The 26,418-nt window shown below is 36.2% G+C and overlaps 1 protein-coding gene across 1 annotated transcript in view; it reads right to left on the bottom strand.

Moving 5' to 3' along the window:
* LOC134748245 (neuroendocrine convertase 2) overlaps window positions 1–26,418 on the bottom strand; it is a 99,606-nt gene that overhangs the window by 51,846 nt on the left and 21,342 nt on the right. Inside the window, exon 2 of the mRNA XM_063682975.1 lies at window positions 2,975–3,079. Coding sequence (XP_063539045.1) covers window positions 2,975–3,079 — 105 coding nt within the window. The remainder of the gene's footprint in view (window positions 1–2,974; window positions 3,080–26,418) is intronic.

Below are 26,418 nucleotides of genomic sequence, written 5' to 3'. Positions count from 1 at the left end.
GCTTAATCTATTTATAAGACGATCGGATTAGCCTTATAGTCCGGAAAGCTCAGTCGATATAAGCAAGGGTCAAGTACCCTCTGGGGTGTTTATGAACAGTACAGTGGAGTATTGCTTATGAACCGATTTTGTATGTACAACCAGCCTTAAAGTTTATAGTATATGATGGTTTATTATTTTTTGTATGTGGGTATTTTTGCACTTTGTAGTTTTTCCTCAGTCACCCGTTGACCACGAACGCTGTAAAGGGTTCGAAACGTCGGGATGTATTATAAATTCAATATACGAGATATAATCCGTTTTCATAGTTTTATTACATGATTAACTATCGCGATAACCGAATACAATATTATATATAGCTTCAAATCTATCTAACCCCAAAAAAAACCGGCCAAGTGTGAGTCGGACTCGCGTTCCAAGGGTTCTGCACATTACACAATTTAAACAATGTATTTTTTATGTGAAATGTCTTTAAAAAACCCGTAGGAGTCGGATCAAAAACTAAGTAATTAAGTCCGACTCACGCTTGACTGCACATTTCTAATAGGTTTTTCGGTGATCTAAAGATCTATTTAGTGTATTTTTTTATCAAAAATTTTGACCCAGTACTTTCGGAGATAAAGGGGGGAACTTCTAAACTATTTATCTTAAAATTATAAAAAAATATATTTGAGATTCTCACAATGAGCTCTTTCATTTGATATATAACACGATATAGTTTGACAAACTTTTTTTTTCTCATTTACCCCCCAAAAGTGGCCCCCGTGTTTAAAATTAATCTGTTTACGTTACATGTCCATCTTTGGGTCACAAACTTAAATATGTGTACCAAATTCCACCTTAATTGGTCCAGTAGCTTCGGAGAAAATAGGCTGTGACCGACGGACAGACAGACAGACGACCGAGTGATCCTATAAGGGTTCCGTTTTTTCCTTTTGAGGTACGGAACCCTAAAAAAGTAAGTATTCCTGCCTACAAAGCGGATCTTAGGTCTTAGAGCTGTTTATAAGACTAACTATACTCTGTCAAGCAATTTCCGTCAGTAAAAAATAGCGGCAAATTTAAAAAATGTGCGCGAATGGTTATCGTATCGTAGGTAATTTTAATTTCGCGCGTTTTTGTACTGACAAACTTGTTTGACCGGCTATATATATTAAATATATTAAACCGGGTCACTCACGTATATATAGTCGATGATTGCTCGACATGTTTTGCTCCATAACGAGGAGCATTTTCAGAGAGCGCACGCGTTGGTGGTCCGACGCAAAAACATGTCGAGCAATCATATATATTCGTGAGTGACCCGGTTTAATATATTTAATATGTCAGTGTCTCACGGAAGTTTTGTTATTAAAAAGACTAACTAGCCTAAATCTCACAGCTACACAGATTTTAAAATCGTTAAAACGAGATCTACCACTTCCTCGCAGCTTTTATGAAATAACAATCGTATTTTTTACCTTCAACCGATACGGTCATAAGGTGTGAAATATATTGTCCCCTTTCAAGAGTTTAATCCATTTTTATTAACCCCCAACGCAAAAAGAGGGGTGTTATATATTTGACCGCTAAGTACCTATGTCTGTGGCATCTTTGCTCTTAAACGGGTGAACCGATTTGGATGCGGTTTGTTAATATGAAAGCATTTTTGTAGCGGTGGTTCATAGGCATGTTTTATTAAAACCGGTTTATCCGTTTCATTGCGTTGGGGTTTTTTAATTTTGCTTGACAGATTGTTGGTTCTGACACATCAGCCGTTGGTTCCAGCACTGTGTTTCGTCCACTGCCTTTAAAATCTAACAACTCTCCGAGCTGCTTTATTACACATGTAACGTTCATCCAGCGGTGGTGGTGTACCAGCTGAAATGTCAAATATGCTGCTTTCTTTCAATAGTCCCCACGATTTGAAAATAAATCGTCAGTCCAGCTCTGGTCACAATGCATTTCACCCAAGCAACTTAAATTCCTCTCCAACCGTGTGCTACAATCACCCAGTAATTGATAATATTGAGAGCAGTCAAGGTCATGTCAAGCGCCAATTAGCCTTCTAATTTAATAGCTGGCGCTGGCGTCAGCTTCAATCGTTTATCAACCAGACGTTTAATCAACGATCCAGACTGATTACACTGTCTTTACAAGGTTTACATTTTTATCTGCTCTTCGCCGTTGTCAGATATAAAGTATTTTAGTAGTTTAAACGTAAGCTAAATAGCAATCAATACCTAACCGAACCGAACATCTTCTTTGAATTATTTTATGCAAAATGCCTCGTTTTATAACCCTTGACTGTAAATGCACTTTAGTAGTTACGGAATAGTAAAGCAGCTTGGGGCGGAAGTGTAAGCTTATAGCGTCCTTTGAGGCGGTGGATTAAACGGGTAGGTACTAAAGTTATACCGGTAGATACACAGACTTAGTGCAGGCATTTAAAGTTACAGCTAGTTGATAATGGGATTATGAACATGAACATGAACAAAGTACTAGATGTAAGTTTAACTAAAATATTTTCGTATAGGATTACGTAAATACTTTGTACTCTAGGGTTTTAGAGTTGAACTGATGTACAGGGTTGCAGTCGTATTGAAACGAGATATGTAGGGAAGGGATCATTGAATAGCAATGCCGTGAAAAGATGAAAAAATCAATAGGAAAGATCAACTTTTTTTCCTTTCTATTTTTATAATGATGTGGTTAGTTTATAAATCACAGTTAAAAAGAGTAAACTGACTTTTACGGGCGTGTATTTTATGAGATTACCACGCTTATACGACTACGTTTTACGTACGTGGCTTCATGCTTTCTTATTCATATTTTTTTCATAAATGCCTGAATCAAACAATATTTTCTAAAGTGCTGTCAATTAAATTCCTAATTCTGAATACCAGTGTATGTGGACACTTTTAACCGACCATTGTTGGACCTTATGTATTTGCAATAAGGTTTATTATCACATAACAGTGTAGCTGATACTTACAAGAGGGTGCTGTTTCAGCAGCCTGGTGTGCGAGATGGACCGGCGCGGGCGCGCGTGCGGGAGGCCCCGGTGCGCGAAGTGCCAGTCCGTGTCCGAACCCAGCAGCTGCAACAAAAGATAACATATCGTAAGATAAAATAACATGCTATAACAAGCAAAACGTTTCGACACTAATCCGACTATGTTTTTTGACGTAAAAAGTGTTTTTTAAAGCGTTGGGAATGCACAATTTTTTACCACTGACTCCAGAACCTTTTCTTTAATCAAAACAGTTGCCTGAATGAATGTCCTGAATTTTCATGAAACGAAACGTGAATTAAAAAGTGACACAAAAGGGTTAAGCAAAATAAAACCGCAAAAACTCAGGCATTGTTCTTAACTCGGGATACAGCAAATTATGTTTAGACACATTCCGCTTTTGAAAACTTCACAAAGTTAATGAATTTTGGGTAAGGTAACATTTTGTAATCCGTTGTTCTGAATACCCGATAATAGGTAATAATGTAATTATAATTAAGTATGTCGCCCTGAAGCTTTGTATGGCTTATAATTAAAAACGATTTGGGATGATTTAGGTATTTTGATAAAATTTGGGACATCACAAACTCGTATTGTCTTTAAAATAAAGTGAGGTTTTTTGTTCATCTAGGAACTATGATAGCGCTTCCACACTGCTGGTAGTTATTCATGTAACTTCAAGTGTCATTTATGTGAGATCAACACAACCTTTACGTTTACATTTCTTCTGCGGTCATAGCCAACGTTAAGCGTCATAGTAGCCAAATTATCTGATTAATCTAGAACCGCGTCCACTGAGCTCGTTTGCTAAAAACTTTTGCGAGCGTGGACTTCTGGCCGCAGGGTGTGGTATTTAGGTGCTTGCGTGGGAATCTGCCGAATCCTACACACAGAACGAGTGATTCAGCAGAACACTGTGTCGCCAAAATAATTTTTAGCTTGTAAGATTATTAAAATTGTATGTATGTTAGTCTGTAAAATGCATCTATGGGCCTTAGTAACACAAAAATAAATTATATTTATTTTATTTTATTTGATAAATGGGCAAGCCTTTTCTTTTACCCTGCAATAGAAAGTACACCACACTTTCGCAGGAGTGACAACTTTCGATTAAATCTGTGTATGACCCAATAATTATTTCTTAAGATTATGTATTTAGCATTATAATTTTAACTGCAAGTCTAGAACAAATATATATAACGGGCTGTTATACATATCAACATGTATTAATTATGTAATTACCTCATACCCACACGTAGCAATAACGAGTACTATAGGAAAACGTGTATGATATCTCTATACAAAATATAGGTAAATAAATACAAATATCTCATTAAGTAACTACTCTAAACTTTAGTTATGACACTTATGACTTATGAGTCTTATGACATACGTCCCAATAAACAACTGAACTAGTTTGTAATTTATTACTGAGCCACCAGACCTCAGATCCAGAGGCCGTGAGTTCCAAGTCTCACCCAAGGCAGTAATTTTTCCACTTAAATTTATTCTAAGCTTAATAGCATCGATCGCAGACGTTTCTGCTTGTTAAAAATTAATATTACATTAGTTCGCAGGTATCCAGGGTAACTTTCCGGAGCATACACCTATAAGTATACCGCAGCCGAACCGTTGTTTGCACAATGTTTAGTCCAGAAGCAGGAGGTAATCTAGAATTATTTTAATGATATACCTTATTCCTCGCGTTATCCCGGCATTTTGTCACGGCTCAAGGGAGCCTGGGGTCCGCTTGACAACTGATTCCAATTTTCTAATGAAACCGACTGCCATCTGACCTTCCAACCCAGAGGGGAAACTATGCCTTATTGGGATTACCTAGTCCGGTTTCCTTACGATGTTTTCCTACACCGAAAATACCTAATGATACCTTATGATTGGCAGTGGTGTAACAATATTTCTGAGCCCGCGGCCACATGCGCCGGGGCCCTCTTGGGTCGGGGGCCCGTGGCATTTTGCCAGCCCTGCCACCCTGTAGTTACGCCACTGATGATTGGTAAAAAGAGTGTAATGTAATGACACCTTCTTTGCTACATACCTACATGTTATACCTGCACTGAAACAGAGCGAAAGTCACTCGTACAACTTTAATTAAATACTTTGAACGAGTTTTCCAGCGCGCACATTTTCCGGGCAAAGGCATTTAGAAGTTGGATACACTTTACGTTAAACCAAAGACCTATACAACTCCGTATAAGATAAATAAAGTCTAAGGGAAAAACGTGCCTCGGAAATCAAGAAAATTTGATTCTCGCACAGAAGGCGCTACCACTAATGACAATCTTTGGCCTATTCTCGCTTAGATGGCGTTGACGTTATTTAACAATTTTAACACATATCAGTGAAAGAACGGGTCAAAATCATATAAAAATAATAAATACAAATAAAAAAAATTAAACTAAAAATATCAAAAAATGTACATTTTTTGATATTTTTAGTTTTAATCGTGTGTCGATAGATGGCAGTAAATTTACTGTGACTACAAAATTTACTATGACAGTACCCCTCTATTCTATATATTTTCTTTGGTAAAACTCCGTAGTCACGAGTAGATACGGTCGCCTAATGAACGTCGCGCAAACATTTCTGACGCGAAAGGTGTACAATAGAATAAATAAACCGCATGAAATGTACGGGCCCAGCCGGACTAGCACATGATTGGCGCGACAGTATCTCGCCGCGATATAGACTACCCGTCTCCCTTTAATTCATACAGTTAGTAAAAGACGGGAAGTCTATCTCGCACGCGAGAGACTGTCGCGTCAATCATGTGCTCGGCCTACTGGTAAATACAATTCCAGTATATTATAGACCGGTGTTTTATAGACCTACCAGACGTTTCTTTTCCAATATGTTTTTTTTAGACTAGAATATTTTTCTATGGCATTTTCTAGATTCTAGATTCTTATCCAAGCCGGTACGAGATTAGACGCCAGCTTCAATATACTGCTGCAATTTGCTCTGATTTATAGCGTTCTACTCATCACGGCGGCGCTAATGAAAACAGACTTTATCGCCTGGTAATAAAGTCCACATCAACGTTTATTTTTATAGCCTGCCGATACTCGCTTTACGGGTAGAGAAGTTTAATTTATCTTTTGATGAAAAATGGCGTAGTCTAGGGTATCATAGGTTTAGGTTTAGATTTCTCGTTTTACTTATATTATGGCCTTTGCGCTAGTAGAAGTTTTACTTACAAAACGCTCTGTTTTCCTCTATTCTCTTTTTGTAACAATGTTTAGCAACGAAAACTAGAACCATAGATATATGTAATAATACCGTGTTTCCTGTAACAGGAGCAATAAATTAAACTGGAGGCTGTACGCCTCAAACTGATCAACATTTGTTTAGCAACTTTTTAAAATTATGAAAATTTTATATTATACCTTTTTCATACTAATTAAATATTATTTTCAATGTACGCTGCCATCTGTGTGTTTGACGTTGTTTGTCACCCTTTAAACATAACAAATTTTGCAATACATTGCGTCGTAGAATAAACTTTAAAGTGTAATGAAAATCAAAGCACAAGTTATTTTTAAAAGTTGCTGAACAAATGTTGGTCAGTTTAAGGAGTAAAGCCTCCAGTTTAATTTAATGCTCCTGTTACAGGAAACACCCGGTATAAGTAACATAAATGTTCATCCTAAGTTTCATGTAAAAGCATGTCGTTTTAAAATGTAAGTGTAACTTCGATTGTATGTAAGCGGCTTTTTGGCATCGGGTTCGTGTGACTTTTAAACCATTCAACTAATAACGAAACGTAGTCGTTTTGCCTCTAGGAAGCATTTTCACTACATATCTGGAAACTCATGTTATCGGCTACGACGTAGCGCTACGACCGTAGCGGTGAATGTGTTAACTAACTTGAGTATTTTTTGCTACATGTGTGACTTGCTACGACTGCTATACGAGCTTGGTCTGCTACGCAGCGTAAGGTATACGCTTATACATTTCCAGCGTTAAGGATGACTCACGTTAGAACGGCCCGGGTTGGGGCCGAGGCATCCGACACTGAAAGCATCAAGTGATCACAGGTTACCTGTCATAGCAAATGCTTCGTTGCCTCGGCTCGGAACAAGCCGTTCTAGCGTGAGTCATCCTTAAATCTTAGAAGATAAAAGTCACATAAATGCGAGAAAATATTTCCAACCTCAGTAAAAATAGTTTAATATTACAATCCAAAAATGGCTAAATAAGTTTTGCGTCTTTGCATTGAATCGACATTAAAAACTACGTGGCGACAAATTCTTAAATGTACACTTATGATTGCTATTGTTTGAAATTTTGATTTGAGAAGCTATTTTTCTCTTCTTTATTTGGCATAATCTATTAAGAGGAAAAGGGGACGACCTATTCTCCATACAAACGTAGTCCTCATTTTCCTCCCTGGATATTGACATTATGGAAAACATTTTTACAGAATTTTAGTAATAGCTATGTAGCCTGCGGCTGTCGTGATTCTATAGACCTCTTTTGCAAAAATTTACTCACCCCCCTCGTTGCGCAATGTACTAATACCTATAGGTAACTAACATAGGTAACTACTCAGTTAATGTCTGAATACTGCTATAAACTTAAACGCGCCCCATTGTACTTCCCTCTTAGAGCGTTTTCACATTATCCGATCCGATATCGGATGTAGGATCCTACATCCGCGTAGTCAGGCCGCGGGAGCGCGCCCGGGCGCCGTCTGTAGCGGTCACGTACAGTCGCACACTACAATAAACTTTATGCCCACACAAACAAATATTATCGGTTCGACAGCTGATGGGGGGCTCCGACATGGCGAAATTTATCGGAAGCGCCTTTCCGATATCGGATATCGAAAGGCGCCTATGACAAAAACAGCTGCAGGAGAGTGCCAATGACATTAAGTGCGCCTTTTTTGCGTTATTTATCCTTTTTTAGTAATAATGATTTATTAAATGCATTCTACTTCCTTCCGACATCCGATATCGGATCGGACAATATGAAAAGGCTCTTAAACGCAAGAGCTTTTACGGTGCTCTTTGACATTTGAGTTTCCGCAATCGTGAACGTGCTCGATGGCACTCAATCCAGTAACCCGATAGTGCGGTTTCTTGAGCTGTTTATTACTATTTCCGTAGCAACCTTTGTGTTTGGGTACATTATTTACGGTCTGGTGTTACAATAAATAGAATAACGTACTTGATATACCCGTCCGTTACGTGTCCTGTTACGGGATCCAGTTTTTTACTGCTCATTTCAAGAACTTAAATTAAATTTATTCAAATATAAACTTGCCAAGCGATTCCAGGCTACGGAAATTAGTTAAAAATAAAAACGGGTTACGCACTGAGACTTGTACTCGTATTATGATTTTACAACGTAACTACATATTTGACATTCATATCTGTGTTCGTTGAATAAATATTGGTACATGTTTCTAACAAGCTACCCACTCTTTACTATTGGTTTTTTAATACGTTGAACTAAAACCAACTTCAAGAAACGCACAATATTCATACTTCATACAAGTTTCCACTTCAATACAGAAATAAAGTTGTATCTAGTCTCATGTCTAGGTAAAGATGTGAACAACAAACAATATTAACTTTTGCACATAAAATATTCACAAAGGAAGAGTACCTAGGTACCTTTTCCGAGTTTCCATTATATAGGTATATGCATTATAATGAATATTGCCTTTCATGCAAGAATGATCACTATGACCATATTGGAAATAAAGATGCAAAAATATGTAAGAATAACTACGTAAGTATTATCTGTTGAAATTTGAAGTACTTCAATACTTTCGCCGCAGTAAGAAAACGCACACTTGTAAAGTTATAAATACAAGTAAGTGGCTAAAGTTGGTACTATCAAGTATGTTTTAGTGCTAACAGAACACTCGAGTGGAGTACAGATTATAAAGTAATATGGTATATTTATTTAATTATGACAACTTCGAATCATTACAAGTTCTGAAATGGTAACTTCTTGGGACGCAATTAACTTATCCTTTACACACTTCAATAGAACTATATAAGAGAGATCTTGGCCTTTATCAAGGTACAAGGTTATGGAAAGTTTCTGTACAACATTGATCGGTTTGAGCGACAGAATCAAAGAATATAATACTCACTGACAGAATCGACTGATGACAAAGTTATAACCAATTCCAGCCTTGATAATAACTTCAAATTGGTTTAATTGACAGTAATTAAGGATGACTTTATTGAAAGTTAAGTGTTACGGAGAATTAGAACAATTACAGTCAAAAATTTGTTAATTCTTCTGACGTGAAAATGAAGGGTTTTGTTCTATCTAGTCTCTATAATTGATGCACCACCCTCATCAGTCTAGGCTAGAAAATTTTCCGTTAGGTACTTTACTTGTTAAAGTATTTGGAATTTATTCTAAATAATACATCACACATTTGTTTACAAATGGGCACAAATTACACTCTCAACATGGTTTATTTATTCAATACATTATGTAGGTTCGAAAACGTACAAAAGATTGTCTTAAGTGAGACGAGAATTTAAGATAATCGATTTTAACATATTAAATAATTTTGAAACAAAATTATCCACTTATTTCCCACCGAACACTAGTATTTAATGCCTATCAATCATCTATCAAGGTGATCTGTAATAACGTTTCCTCTTCATGGCAGCACAGCTGCGTGTAAGGAATTTGTTAATTAATTAGAGCTATTAACGAAATTGCTTGTCCTATTCCTTTGACTCAAGGAAGCTGCCATAAAGATGATTCGTTACTAGTATTACTAACGATCACCATATCACTTTGACGAATGGAATAGGCCCCAAAGGACTAATGTTTATTTATTTTATTTCCTTGACATTAATAATGCATTATGAGTATTATTGCCCATGTCAGCACTAATATGAGAATATACAGTGTGTATTTTAATTTCTGTACAACTACATATTTGAAAGATAGGCTAACTAGTTAGTATAGATCCTAATTTCATGTTTTATTAAAAATTATACCTTACAATATAACGACTGTCACGGGTGACGACTATTATTAGGTAGATGTAGTGTAGGGACGCCCGGCCGGAAGCAGGCGGGCTGTCGATCACGTGTCGCGTTCATTCAGCCCAGTTTCCTGAAGGTAGGTACGCATGCATTTTATTATGACATGAAAAATATAATGAACATTTTGAATGAGAAATAAATAAATCTATTTAATTTACATTGCCGCGCGCAAAACAAAACGAATATTAATTACTCTAGTAGTTAAGAGATTAATTAAGAGTAAACTGAAAATGTCTTTCATAATCGTTTCAATAAATACTAAACCTCGTTTAAATGTATGGTTATATAAAAAATACATGCTGTAAAAAAGATAAAAAATATGTCGTTACTATAAAAAACATATACCTAATATTCAATGCTATAAGTATACAGGGTGTCCTTAGCCATTGGACAAAGCCGAAATGTACATATGCATTAGGGTATTTAGAAAAAGCATACAAAGTATCATAACAACCGGTGTAGCGGTTACGAAGAAATGAACAAATGTGCTATTTTCAACCAAAAGGGTACTTATTGTCGGTTGTCAGTAAGGCGCTATTTCCATATAGCTTCAATTAGAAATCAACTTTATCGACAACCGACAATGTGGTACCTTTTGGTTGAAAACGTCACAAATTCCGATTTTGTACTTTGGAGCAGCCTGTGTGTGTCCTGACGTAATACATCCTCATAGAACCGACGACCGGTCTGGCCTAGTGGTTAGTGACCCTGCCTGTGAAGCCGATGGTCCTGGGTTCGAATCCCGGTAAGGGCATTTATTTGTGTGATGAGCAACAGATATTTGTTCCTAAATCATGGGTGTTTTCTATGTATTTATACAATATTATATATATCGTTGTCTGAGTACCCACAACACAAGCCTCCTTGGTCTTACCGTGGGACTTAGTCAATCTGTGTAAGAATGTCCTATAATATTTATTTATTTATTTATATTTATTTATTTAGAATAGTATGAAATCTTTTTCGAACTCTTTTATTAATGACACTAGTAAGATTCTGACTTTTAACAAATGTCATCATTGCCAAAGATTTTCGAACAAATTGTCAAAAACACTGCCAATGATTAATACAGTATTTTTCTTTTTGTTGTCGATTATTGGAAATAACTTTTGTTTGAAAATAATTTTTTTACCTTTTTTTCTAATTAAAAAAAATTAACGTTAGAGCATTCTTGAGAAGTAATACTACGTGGGATTTCAGGGTTTGTCCAGTGGCTAAGGTCAACCTGTATACTCAATTAAATCATACGAAATCGCAGTATATTTCTACGTAAAGGAGCATGCTGTTGACAGTCAAATCCAATAGATGGCGAAAAAATCATTATTGTTTGCTGTTCTAGCTATGACTGTGTTACTTCACGCTATTTCTAATTATCACTATACAACTATCAGCTATCATATACTTGAAACAGTTTATTTTATTCCCGACGCGGTATACAACGTTAGTTGGGCTTCCAAAGGCAAAGGTTACATTAACACAAGGGTCTATATTTACATAATCACCATGTACATTTGTAACTGCTCCCGTGGCGGTACACGTGTATTATAATAAATACAATACCGACCCTTACATATTAGCCTAAAACCAAGGTACCTATAAAATACATAGAATAATATGTTTAACGCATTGGTGGATACTGTGATATTAAGGACACACGTGATAATTAGCTGATTAATGTGATGAATGTGTGCAGACTAATTCTGAGACGTATAATTTGGTGAATAGACATAGACATAGACATCATTTACTTTACTTCAATACTTTATTTATTTAATCTTTATTGTACAAAGAATAACTTATCGTACAAAAGGTGGACTTAATGCCAAATGCATTCTCTACCAGGAGAGATTGTGGGCGGTGCTATATACTGCTACTACTAATAACAAAATTTAAAGAAAAATAAACAAAATAAAACATATTCAGAAGCTTAATGCATGATACACAGTTGTAGCCAATATTAGGGCGTCGTGTTTGCACACTTCTTGAATGGAATATGAAAGAAATTGGTATGTAAATTCGATTTCGTTTTTACACTATCACTATTTTCGTATTAACATAACCTATAGAATCCGCTACTAGCTTTGACAAGCAATAAAAATCGATTCAACGGTTTTCAATATTTCAGGAAATAAAAAATATAACTTACAAATATGCGTCTAAAATACGAACTCACGTACGCAGTACAACAATAGGGGATTTGACAAATTTCTATTAATGGTATCAGTCGATCAGGTTTGTTTGAGGATCAAATGTCTGTACTAGCGAGGCGGAACGCTCGGCCTGGCCACGACATTGCGTGACTGGCTTCGGCTAAGGCGACAACCATAGGTAGGAACGAAAGGTCCGATCGCTGTGTCTCGCTCCAACCTATGGTTATCGCCATACATATATATATATATATTTGGTTAAAAAGATATATACAATGGTACTACTAAACTAAATTAATAACTAGCTTAATTGTAAAACAGGCCCTTGAGGCATTGTACCAAGGATGCTGGCGGCATTTCCTCGTTGTAGCGCAATGCTGATACGTTGTGCGAGGAAGCCGCCAGCTCTTCGGTCACCAGTTATGTCAACCAGACGCTTCGCGATTTCTGCAAACAACTTGTGCGCGCTGGGACCCCATGGACCTAGAGTTTCAACTACAAATAGTACAAAAAGGTACTCTCTACCGAGGCTCTTATGTTTATTACGTTTTAAAATTTCGGCGCTTTCCGCCACTCCGCCCGCTTTTACAATAGTCCGTTGGAGGTGGGACGGTGCCAGTGTGTCTACGCAGGTAGCATCCCACACTAACATCGGTCCCCAGCTTCAAGCTCCAAGGAACTAAGGACAACCCATCATGCCTCTTGCCATCATCTCTAAAAATGCCTGTCTCATCATATGTTATATACGTAGCTATTAACACCTTTTCCCGGGCGTCTAAAATGATTGGAACGCGAAGGGGCATGTAGGGACCGGAAGGTACGAAGGAAGATTCGGTTTATTCACTTTGGCGTAAATTCTGTTTACTTTTATTGCATGACTTCTGTGAGCCTTAGTTATTCCTAAAGCTTGCGGAGATTAAGAAGAACCCGTCTGTATTGAAGTGATCTCGCGCCTTTTTTAGGAAGAGATCCGTTACGAAGACTTAATGTTTCAAATGTCAAATGTGTTTATTTTTTCATACATTTCAATATGTCTGCAATGAATGTAGAGAAAAAATATTCCACATAACAAGCTTCTTTTATCCCATTATGTAGCATACATACATATATATGGCATTGTAGAAAAGCTTAGCAGAGGGCGGTTTTGTTAATTAATGTTACAGTTGTAAGAAAGCTATAATTGAATGGATTAAAGAAATAGACTACGAGGAAACAGAAGCACTTTTACAAAGACAATAAATAAAATAATAAATATATTTAAATAAATATATTTATGTATTTACACCCCACACAACTACAAACATGCGCGCACACACACACACACACACACACACACACACACACACACATCTTAGCTTTAAATAAATTTAGTCTAGTTTAGTTTGTAAGATATTCATTTTAAGTATTATGTTCGGTTACTTTGTATGTAACTTTGGTAGGAAGAGCGGGATCTCCTGCCACAAGTATAATTTTACTTACTTGGAGATTCCAACCATAATTTGCTGTACACAATATTGTAACCAATAAACGCTTTTTTCATTTTTTCATGTAAAAACAAAACAAGTGAGTAATGCCAAGATGCTATATGTATAGTGTGTGTAGTGTGTGTACATAGGATGTGCGATTTGCGCCAGCAACTACCCCGGCCCGTTTATCTACAAAGACGCATGCTACGCATCCGCGCACCGCTCGTCTAATACACAGTTTCATTCAAGCCTCGCTTCTAATCGTTGCATTTTTATACTTCCTGGAGACATCTCTGGAGGAAAGCGCTCACATTTCATCCCCGCACCTATCTACAACCTTTAATAATGTTTCACTCATTACCTAGATAGACTGGCGAGTAGAGCGTTTGGTGAGTTACGCGAATAGCAGCCTTAGAATCGTTCTCAATGTATGTATGTTATAGGCGTGTTTATGAATCTTTATATATTATTATATGTCAAAGGAAGGTTATATATATTCAATAAGTAAAATGTTTAGGCTTTTCGTGATCTCAAAAGGCTTTATAAATGCGCTTATAGAAGAATATTTTTCTGCCAGAATGAATTGAGTGTTCATTTATTGGATAAGATGTTAAAATGTATTCATGTGCGTGTTACATAATAAAAAATAGACCGGTACAGATCTACAAGTAGGTACAAATCACCAAGGAATCAAAACAAGTATTCTATTGTATCATATTTTTTTACTACTTACGTGAATAATGAAAAACTAGCGAAACTCTGCATATGTGCATATATATCACAGGTGTAATCAATTACTGTTAAGGTACAATACAAAGTAAGTATATCAAATTGAGATTATGACTTTTCCTTGGTGAAAGTCACTTCAAGGCGTCAAACTTGAATTCAAAATTCCTAAATTCAAAACAGTGTATATTCAAATTTCTCTCCCACTCTTAAAACTTGATATTTTAAGAAACTCGTGACAAAGAAAGCAATGTTTGCATCGAGCTTTTCAAAATATTATTTATAAGGGATCAAGAACTAAATTTGTATTCCACAAAGAAAACTCCATTAAATAAGATTATAGCTGCTGGCCACTGACAGAAAAGTAACCTCCTCGGATGTCAAGTTCAGGCCTGTCAAATAAGATACGCAATTTGTCTCGGACCCGGCGTCGTGCTTATATTTAGGTAGATACCTAGTTGGTCAAGAAAATCTTATTAAATGTTAATATATTTTTTCCTTTTTTATTGTGGGACGTATCACATTATTACAATCTATAAATTGTATATACAGATGTCAATCACAATGAAAAAATCAACGATGATCAACTCTGGTCAACGTGGGACTCGAACCCACATCCTTGGATTGCCGGTTCAATGCGTTACCAATTGCGCAAAATCTTGTTAGTAGAAAAAAGCGGCAAACAAAAAATATAAGCGCGAAGGGACATCGTCCCTTAAAAAGTCAGAATTTTGCACCTTTATTAATAGACGATTATCATATGAATGAATGAATGAATATCAAGTTGAAGTCTGGTTGAAGTTACTTATCTTAAGTAACTTTTGGGAATCATCATGAATTGTATGAAAAAAAGTGGTAAAAGAAATGGCTTTTTTGTAGGTTTATTTGCGATTTAAGATAGTTAGAACTCTCACGTGCACACGCATACTGTTACCCGATTATTAAGATTCCCTTTTATTCTAATTAAAAATTCGATTCGCAGGAGTAACTAACGTGAAATGGGTTGCGTGCAGAGAGAGACAGGTAACATATAAATGTTTACCATTACAATTACCTTATACCTAGGTACATGTTGGAGAACAAACTGTGATGTACTTGTTATAGGACGTACTTACAAAAATCTGCATTCTGCATCTGCACAGTATCTACTACTTGGCTTGTTACAGGCCGATCATTTTTAGGGTTCCGTACCAAAAGGGTAAAAACGGGACCCTATTACTAACACTCCGCTGTCCTTCTGTCCGTCTGTATGTCTGTCACCAGACTGTATCTCATGAACCGTGATAGCTAGACAGTTGAAATTTTCACAGATACGTAGATTTCTGTTGCCGCTATAACAACAAATACTAAAAAGTACGGAACCCTCGGTGCGCGAGTCCGAGTCGCACTTGGCCGGTTTTTATATGAAATAAATCTCTAAGGTCTACATGTACACCTTGAATTTCACCATCATTGTCAGATACATAAACCAACTCACATTAGACATACATACGCTTATAACGGATATGTCCCTATACAAATATAAATACCTACGAGTACACTACAAATTTATTCATTTTTTTCTGAAAAGCATTTATAAGTCGCAACTTTTCTAAATACATTTTAAGTTCATAAAGGAGCCCTAAAGACGCCCCAGCAAACTTTCTAAAAATCGAATTCAAGAATCATTTTCGCCTTTTCAGATCCGCGATCGTATGGGAATCCTAACAAAAAACTCAATTATAAAGTTATCGGTTTATGAAAACGGAAAATACCCAGAATCTTGATGTTCACTTGTAAAACTTTCATTAAGCGTTCGATTGTGTATAAAGGGGCCCACTGACTATCAGTCCGCCGGACGATATAGGCCGGTCAGTTAGAACAAAAATTTGACAGTTCCGAACAACTGACAGGCCGATATCGTCCGGCGGACTGATAGTCAGTGGGCCCCTTAAGGGTAAACTTGCATTATTTGTTGACACGCCTAATTCGGTGATACAAGTTTTGAAGCATGACACCCAGGAAAGCTAGTGAATTAGGGCCTTTTAAATGGAACCTCACGGCTTTACGGCTTCGGCCGCTTTGCGTGATGCTTCAAAACTTGTATCACCGAATTAGGCGTGTCACCAAATAATGCGAGTGTTACATTTTTGTACAATATTTTGCGTAAAACCCATTAAAAAAAGAACAAACAAATCAAAAGTATGGCCCTCCACACTATTTCAATAGAAATTTGAAAAACGTACAATCAAACCAATTTTCTTTTATTCCTCTCCAATCAATGTGATATTACACTTATATCTGACTTATATATACCAAACATAGTCTGAACATCAACTTACTTATACCGTTCCCTAATCCATGTATTTATCTCGCTAGGCAGAGGTATCTGGAGGCGAGAGTGCAGTCTACTTTGATATGTGTCTGTTTATACGTGCGCCGAGCAAGGTCAGCCGACCGTCATAATGAAACAAAAACCGGACAAGTGCGAGTCGGACTCGCCAGTCTGCCTGTGACCACGAACATAACGTCACGTTCGAAACGTCAGGGTCAAACGTCTTTGGGTCACAAACTTACATATGTGTACCAAATTTCAACTTAATTGGTCCAGTAGCTTCGGAGAGAATAGGCTGTGACAGACGAACAGACAGACAGACAGACGCACGAGTGATCCTATAAGGGTTCCGTTTTTTCCTTTGAAATTATTTACGGATGATATAAAATCTTATAAGTGTATTTGATTTTATTGTAATCGTTTTTACACAATTTCACGACACAGTTAGGCATTTTTTTTATTGGGAATGGCATTACGTGGCGCCTTTCCACTGCACAATTCGCCACTCGACTGAGCGCTCTGTTGTAACTAAATGCGATTTTGACTCCAATGTATTGGCCCAATTCGTAGTGCTCGTAAGGCAGGTCTTTACGAAGTAATATATATGTTTATGATTTCAGTAACAACAAACTTGGTCCAAATATAAGGTTTTATACTTACAAAGTCCCTCACATTTGTTCTCTTTTTTTTTCCACTTTCTATCGATTGCCATTACCTACACAACTTAAATACTATATATAAAACTTAAATTTCCAGACCCTAATCGTAAACATTAAAATTAAGAAACAAAAAGCTCAGCCCTTCAACGTTTGAAGAAGAAAAAAGTTTTATCCCGAGTGCCGTTTCTGTAATCTCTTCCATATCTTGTGGACAATGCTTTTCTGCTCGAGACGTCACAAGAGGTATTTAAGTAAAAGATAAAAGGACTCGACCGCGAGCACTGTCAAAGGAGTCAAAGGGCCGACGGAAAAAGAAGATTCACTTGTAGCTATATTAATTCATTCATTTAAAATTATAGCTTAAGTCCAGTGGGAATATTTCACCAGTATCAAGGTATTAGAAGCTTTAAATAAGACCAACATTGTACGGTGATTTTATTAGCTCTTGTAAAACGATGGACTTTACAAGAAGCACGTGTGGACAACCGGCCGATGACTCCAAAATGGTGGTTAAACGCGCTTCAAGATTAATTCTCCATTTACTGTATATGTATATTAGCTATGGATATTACACTTTAAACAATATTAATGAGCAAAAAACAAAGGAATTAATCACGAGACTAACTATTAAGATGGCGATGGCGCTCGAACCTGAAGTCCACTTGTAGCTTTATGTTTTATTTATTAATAAAATTGAACTTGTGGCCTATGGAACTCGGAGCTCAGATTTGTACCTACGAATCTCGTCCCGTCTACGGTACAAAAGCAAGCGGTATCATCTATAGAATCTATAGTCGGTAATGTCGGTATACCTACTATTGCAAAGGACGCATTCAAATAACCTGAAGTCTCTAATTTCTAAGCGTCGGCAACCCTAGCGTTGTGCCGTTGCGCGCAGTGCGGGGAGCAGCGCGTTGAAGGTCACTCCATTGTATTTTTGTGTAGGTATCAAAACGGTAGGTATTTGTGTTTTCTTTGAGAGATATCTGTTCATGTAATCTCTGCTTGTGGGTATTACACCTGCGCCGACACCCACAAATGCCGACTCGGGGGCTAAGCCAAGATAACAATCATACATCGACAACCGTCAAACGAAAAGAAAAAAAAATAGGTAAACAGATGCTACGAAAAGTCACGTGACTATTTCTATAATTTATTAAGGTTTCAATTGGCGTTTCTTTCACGATTGTTGGCTACATCCCCAGGTATCGAGCAAACGGTTGAAGACGTCATTCATTTATAAGGTTTTAAAAGCAGTATAAATACACAATAAAGTAATTAACTATCGAAATTAGTAAAGTCACCTCTGAATCTGAAATCAAGTAATAACCTTTCACTGACTTACCTCGTTGTTAACAACTAATGAATATTAATTACTAGGCGTGCGGTTTAATGATAAATGTTATTTCAGATAGATTATTTCTAGGGGCGCTAGCTCTTTCGTTTGCATAATTTAACGGTGTAAACGCTTCGGAGTTTGCTCATTGGTTATTCACACAATGATGGGCGGCCATTCTGTTGCTGCCTAATTTTTGGACCTTCGCGGGTAAGATTTCTAAAAGGCTGATTTAACGATTTTGGGCCACTTGCGCCATACAGGGGTACGTTAACCGGTTAAACCCGGTTACCAGTGCAATTTAACCCTGTGCTAACGGTTAATTCAGAGTTAGTGGCTAAGCCTGGATGGTACAAGTAGCCCTTAGACGGCAGCGTAGGCGTATTTAACTTGTACTTATCTTTCTGGGGGCACGGAAGTGCCCCCGCCAAGTCGAGCAAATCAAAGAGACACGGCCGTACCATCCTTTTGTCGAATATAATATTCTCGATTGGACTTTTTAGTTACCTATTGTTTTTATTTATTAGTTGTTTTGGACAAACTTTTTTATTATTCATGTGATATGGAATAATACATTTGGACGAAATATGTGTTGTGAATTTATTTTGATTGGGTACAGTATAGAGGTATATTAATGTTGAGAAATGACGGAGTTCTACGGTAACAACATTAAAAGAAATAAAAAATATAACCTAATTGAAATCCTTTGGAATTATTGTAAGGATGGCTCCTCCAATCGTAAATAGTCCCCATTTTCCTTTTTAGACCTTGACATTATGGAAAATATGATGTATTACAAGAGTTGGTTACAATGTATATAGCTTTGCACCTTCGTTTGCCTTTTTTTACAAAAATTTTAAATGCTCCTTTTTTTTTCATTTATTTATTAACACAAAGTATATACATTCTAAAAACTATGACAGCGCACAAAGCCCCCTAAGGCTTAACTGCCGCTGTAATCGCTCTTATTTACTCTTAATACTATCTTATCTTATATATAATTTTTTAAACTATGGAGTATGTATTTCATTTCACGAATTGTATATGCTGATTTAAAAATCGAACGAAGGGGCATTAGTTGTGGTTAATATAAATGTAATTATGTCAAAATATTTTCTATAATGTTGAGATGCGGAAAGGAAAATGTATGGCACTCCGCGCGTAGTCCACGTTTGTATGGAGAGCGGTCACGTCCCATCGTCCAATTTCGTCTTAGAGCTCTTTCCCACTGACGTCCAGTTTTTTGCGGGTACGGTTTTCTGTAGGATTCTGTTTTAGTAGTATAAGTGCTAATATAGTAACGTTCACACGAACATTCTGTTTGCGGGATACTGCACTCATACTACAGAAAACGGGTCCTGCAGAAATCCGTACCCGCAAAAAAACTGGACGTCAGTGGGAAAGAGCTCTTAAGGTACATATTTAAAGAAACTTTTTCACTTATTTTGATTGTCATTTTGAATTAGCTAGTAGGTAGATAAGATAGATAGGTAGGTAGATAAGACGTTTTAGATGAATTATTGCGATTTTAATTTCTTGTAGTTTAAAAATACAGTCCATTCTTACCTATCAAAATGTTTGCGTGTAACCAAGTCACGATATTAAAACAATTTACTAAGTAGGTAGGTAAAAACTTGCCAACAAGAATAACAAATTAAAGACAAAGAAAAATGAAACAGGAGCTCTATATCGAACTTATTAAAGAAAAAGCTTCTATTTCAAACCAATTACTCGTCCGCCGGGTACACATAAACCAACCATAAAAATAACAAGTGTACAACATTCTAAAAATAGGAATTCGGTGTATTTTTAAGCTGCGTTTTCACTTAGTGTTCTGAGCAAACATTTTGTTTTGAACAAATGTTAGCTAGGTACATATTTCCATTTACTATTGGAACAGGTGTTTTCATTTACCGAACGAACAAAAGGTTGCTCGCACAGAAATGTTCAGAACATTAAGTGAAAACGTGGCTTTACAAGTTTCTACGTACGTCGAGTTAGCCTCTACTCATATAGACCCCGTTATCTTGTCGTACTGACATTGCTTTTCAGTAGAACGTGTTTTTTTTATCGACTATCTAAATGTCGATAGTGTAGAACTTAAAATTATATTATATGATATGTCATTGATAATTTCAAAGAGTGTCACTATGTAGGTACTATTATTTTAGATAAAAAAACTGGTCAAGTGCGAGTCGGACGCACGTTTCAACAACATAACACAATTTTTACTAATATGTTTTATTGTACGTGAAAAGTGAGTGAAACGTCTTGAAAAACCCTAGATCAAAAGTTTTCATTGAGATACTCGTAGTCGATAAAAAAACATTCACGCTCTACTGAAAAAAAATGTCAGTGCGGCAAGATAACGGGGTCTTCATAAAAACAAACTGCGAACAAATTATTAGAAACTCCGAACTCTGACAATAATTTAAAAAGAGAAAAAACTCAAACAAAGACATCAAACTGTGTAAAAATATTTTCTTTATTGTTAATATGCAGAGAAGAAATTTTGTATATATTGAGAAACCGTCGTCGACTAGGAAAGTCGACACGTCTTAAGAAGTGCGGTTGATGTGGACCCTGGTTTTTAGTCAATGTATCATTTATTATTTACCGCCAGTCTTCGAAGTAAGTACCGAGAACGTCTTTTGAATACAAAATACAACTTAGCTACCTATTTGCTTTTTACCAAATACAAAAAAGCGATTTTTTTGGAATTAAACAATTTAAACCTCACACACAGAGAACGCTCTCGTTGCCGTTCTCAAGAACCTATGGGGAATGTTCTCACTCGAAAAAAAATCCATTGTGAATCGAGAACGTTTTTGAGAACGGCACAACTCTTAATGGGTGTAACATGGTTTTATCGCCTATCTTCCTGGGCCGATTTTTATCTTGTTATCTTTTTTTTGTCAGATTTTGTCAAAATTTGACAAATTAAAAAAATTTGCTATTCTGTACAATATAATAAGCGCAATTTCATCTTATGCTAAAAAAACTTGAAATTGGATAACATTTGGCTGGTTTGAATGAACGGATTCCTTTAAACCAGCCATATATAATCCAAATCCAATGAAAAAAAAATCGGCAACAACATTAAAATCGGCGCATTAAGTGCGAGTGTCGTATTACACGATATAAGCGTAATCAACATATCCGCACAAATCACGTTTACAATCCTAAACGCTAAATTACTTCCACATGACGTGAATACACAGGAACAACAATACACGATAAACGCAGTTACGTGTTTCGTAAAAGCATTATTCACTGCGTAAATACTGACAAGCGAAAACCCTTCACTTTATCTCAACATACTTGGCTGTTATTCAAATATCAGGGACAACTTGACCAGTATATTTCGAGTTCGAGTTGCACGGTAACTATTAGTCTTTGGGGACCACAAGATACTGGTGTAGAATTTGATTGCCGATGGAAATAAAAGCATTGCAATAAAACACCTTTTATCTCCTGATATAGGTTTTTATGTTTACGGGCTTGCATTTGAATCTGGCTAATGGTTATGTTTTATTGCTAGACATTTGAATAGGTTCGCAAATTTTGGTTTTCAACTTTCGGATATGGTCGGCCATAAAACAAGAAAACGCCTGAGATTCATAAATACATCTTTATTTTAACTTTAAAAGTGCTTTAAGGGTAAAAAACACGTTTAAATAAATTTTGTCAAAAATCAAATCTATTCACGGCTATTGTGACCGGTGTTCTTGCACTATTAGGGCTTAAAAATGGAGACCTAGGCTTTTCGAAACATGTCGCGCGAGTGACAAAAAATTTGGGAATGTAAACCGGTTTTTAAATGCATGGAAAAACCGGTTAATAACCAAAATTTCATACAAATAAAAACCTGTTTGCATTCCCTACTAAAATACGTGAGTCAAGCCGTAAAATTAACTTGTTATTGATATCAAAAATTTCTGGAATATTCCACTAGAAAACACACAATATTAGTTTAAGTAAAGAAATATTTTGGTACTCGCACAAAAATATGATAAGGTTCGGAAATATTTATATATGAAAAACACCACATCCAGAAGCTGCAGATAATAAATATGTCAGTTGTGTGGTACAGAAAAGTACATCGTTAACTAATGGCCAGAATATAATGGAAACGGCTGCATATAGGTATAAGTAAAACTAAAATATAATGCTAGTCCAGCTCCCGCATAATAAAATAAGAGTACAATAAATTTAAAAGTGGAAAAAAAAACTGTCTTGGATGAGACTTGAACTCACGACCCTGGATCACTAGCCCAATGCTCTGCCCATCTAAGCTACCAAGACCTCACCCAAGGACAGCAAATATTTTCACCGTTATGGGCCTTTAGGGAGGCACCCTAGATTCGTTCGCAGACTTTTCTACTTGATACAACATTAATTTAATAAGTATATAAGAGTGATTGCCTATTCGCATAGGGACTAAATCTAAAAATAAAATAAAATTTCCTTTCCTTAACTGCCTTATAGACGGTTTGTCTTACAAAGCCTTTTTATTTGTACTTGTGATTGTCAAATTGTCTCTAAGTAAGTAATAAGGTTAAAGTGCTCGGGGACGACACAATTTGCTTGATGAAGTGCCTCGTAGAAGGAAAATTGTAAGGGTGATATTATGTAATAATATTAATAATTCAATGATAACATTAACACAAAAAGGTAAGTTATACAATTAATTTAAAATATGTCAGACTAGATAAAAACAATAGTTTTTGGTTTTGTTTTGTAACGGCAAAGTTGTTGTTTAACTCTTCTTATTAATATCGATGCCCGAGCAAGCAAAAGACAACAACGTCAATAGCACGAGCGTAGCGAGTGGTGCGAAAAGTGAAATTTTGAGCGTTACGAAAATTTCAACAAAATTTTGCAGTTTAAGGTGCTGATTTCTTTAAAAAAACAAAATTCAAAACATGACGTACGCGATCCCGGGCACGCACTGCCATCTTGAGAGTGAGAGAAGAACCTGAACCCACGGGGCCTTAATTCAAAATGTGGCGCCGGTTCCCGCTATGTTAAAATTATTTCTGTATTTAACCTATACAAATCACAATAATCTCGATTAAAACTACCTGTAGGTATACCTACATAAACCGGCGGCTATTCAAATAAATTACACCCTATACATAAATTTAAATTAATTCCAATAAAGTAAACACGAAATACTGGTATAATCTATCGTGTTTGCTAATCAAGTTTACCAACGAACAGAACGTTGAAACGGCGGCCATTTTAGTTCCCACGGGCACGTTTCCCGCCAATGTTGCGGCGGGAAAGATTATGCGGATCGCAAATAAAAGCCTTAGCGGCGATCAAACTGGCCCGTGATTTAAAAGCAGAAACGGTATTTCAATGGAACACTTGCAAATAAAAAAAAAACAAGATTATATTATAATTTTGTTATTGTATGTTTTTGGTTTATAAATGCGCTATCTGAAAAAAAAGGCTTAAAAAAATATTATCACAAAACAAAAACGATACGTTAAAAGCCCGGGTAGCACAATCAATGACAATAATTAATTTAGTTAAGAAGTAATGTACCTAGTTAGGTACATTAGTATGTAAACTACTAAGTACATATTTTATGTTTAATAATGTTTTGTGATGTTAAATAAATTTTCTCTCTCTCTCTCTCTCTCTCTCTCTCAATAATAACTCGACTTTTAAGCATAGTTGGTCAAACCAAATTTTTAGTAAATAAGAACAATAAAAACTATACTCATCCCTTTCTTTTGGGTGCTATTACTAGTGCAAGGCAAATATAGTATGATTCTCTCTGTCTATGTTTCATAGTCCTTTGACAAACTATATGTTAGCCAATTACATCTCGCCAATGAATTGTATTTTCTTTTTTTCTTTTTCTTTAATATTTTCCTCTTGTTGGGTATAAAATTAGAACTGAAATGTCTCTTCTAATTTATTTCGTCGCCGTGAAGAGCCGCATTGTGACGAATTTTGTTTATTTAAGATCAGGTTACTAATTATATAAAGTGTCTGAATTTTAATTTTTAATTTTCCTTTTTGATACTAGTTTTACACAAAGCTTATTTTCTTATAGTTTTAGTAACCCCAGAGGTACCAAAAAACCCCACGCTATGTTTGTTATATTGGTATTATTCAATAACTTACTTAACTGGTCTAAGCTTAGCTTAGCTTAAGGGCAATCTAAATAAATGCAGAAACTTCAGTACAAGTTGCTGCATACCATATGCATAAATGAATTTATATAGCTACTTACAAACGCTAAGTTATTATGCGTCCTTATAATATCAGTATATAATGATGACATATTTTGACACACGTTTTGATCGTTTGGAGATTGTTTAGTAGATTGTTAACCAAGGGATGAAAGGCACTCATTTTCGCCGAGGTATTTTGGTGCTCGAACGCAGTGAGAGCGCCAATAGTCCGAGGCTGAAATGATGCCTTTCACCCGAGTTAAACACTCTACTTTTCATTTCGAATACGAGGAAAGTAAAATGCATGTGTTTTTTTTAAACATGACTAACTATACATTTTTATAGTATTTCTTGAGGGTACTTTCAATTAACAATTCAGGCAAAAGTATCGTTATTTATGGAATGAAAAGTCAAATATCGGAATGGAAATTGTATAACAAATCTATTTAAACTCTAATTTCAATTGTTTATCGTACAAAATATTAAAAAAATCGTACTTCGAACGTAAAATGCTCTAGTGCAGACACGTATCATTTTCTGCACACCTTTTAGAACAACAATGACCCTCTTTCAGAGCATGAGAAATGAAAAAATATTTGTTATCGATTTTCGCATTCTACTCACCCCAAATTATAAATAAGTACGCACGTTTCGTAGGTAGTATTAACATTATTACAGAAAAAATATCTTATTTGGCGTTAACTTTATGACTGAGGCATAAACTATACCTATGAAATACGTATAAATAAAATATAACCTACTTATAGGTCATCATCATCTTCCTCGCGTTGTCCCGGCATTTTGCCACGGCTCCATGGGAGCCTGGGGTCCGCTTGGCAACTAATCCCAAGAATTGGCGTAGGCACTAGTTTTTACGAAAGCGACTGCCATCTGACCGTCCAACCCAGAGGGGAAACTAGGCCTTGTCGGGATTAGTCCGGTTTCCTCACGATGTTTTCCTTCACCGAAAAGCGACTGGTAAATATCAAATGATATTTCGTACATAAGTTCCGAAAAACTCATTGGTACGAGCCGGGGTTTGAACCCGCGACCTCCGGATTGCAAGTCGCACGCTCTTACCGCTAGGCCACCAGCGCTCTATAACCTACTTATAGGTATTGGATAAAATAATAAAACCTAGCTACAGATCTCTTATATAGCTTTATTTAACGTTCATAAACGCATTGTAATAAGCCTACTTGAAAAATAAACAATCTTTATCAATTATCATTCATTTAATGTATTTACAGGCGTTGCGATTCGTCCTTAAAAAAAGTAAAAAAAAAAGGTTTATTCAATAGAATTTATTCACTGCGTAGACTGTAGGTACATCATTACGCTTATTGAGTCAGTATTTACCAAACCATTAGATACACTGCCTACACCCAATTAGACCGTGCGTAATATATTATGATCACACACAACCCACTTACCGTGGTAATGTCTACCATTAAACGACCTGTAGCGACTAGCGACGCTATGTAGTTTCCAACCCTGGCTTGTATAGTCACAAAAATATGTATATGTCGCAGGGAATTGTA

The sequence above is a fragment of the Cydia strobilella genome, chromosome 16 (assembly GCF_947568885.1).
Source record: "Cydia strobilella chromosome 16, ilCydStro3.1, whole genome shotgun sequence".
NCBI classification, from domain to species: Eukaryota; Metazoa; Arthropoda; class Insecta; order Lepidoptera; family Tortricidae; genus Cydia; species Cydia strobilella.
Note: the sequence above shows the minus strand (reverse complement) of the source record. Positions and strands in the feature narration are given on the sequence as shown.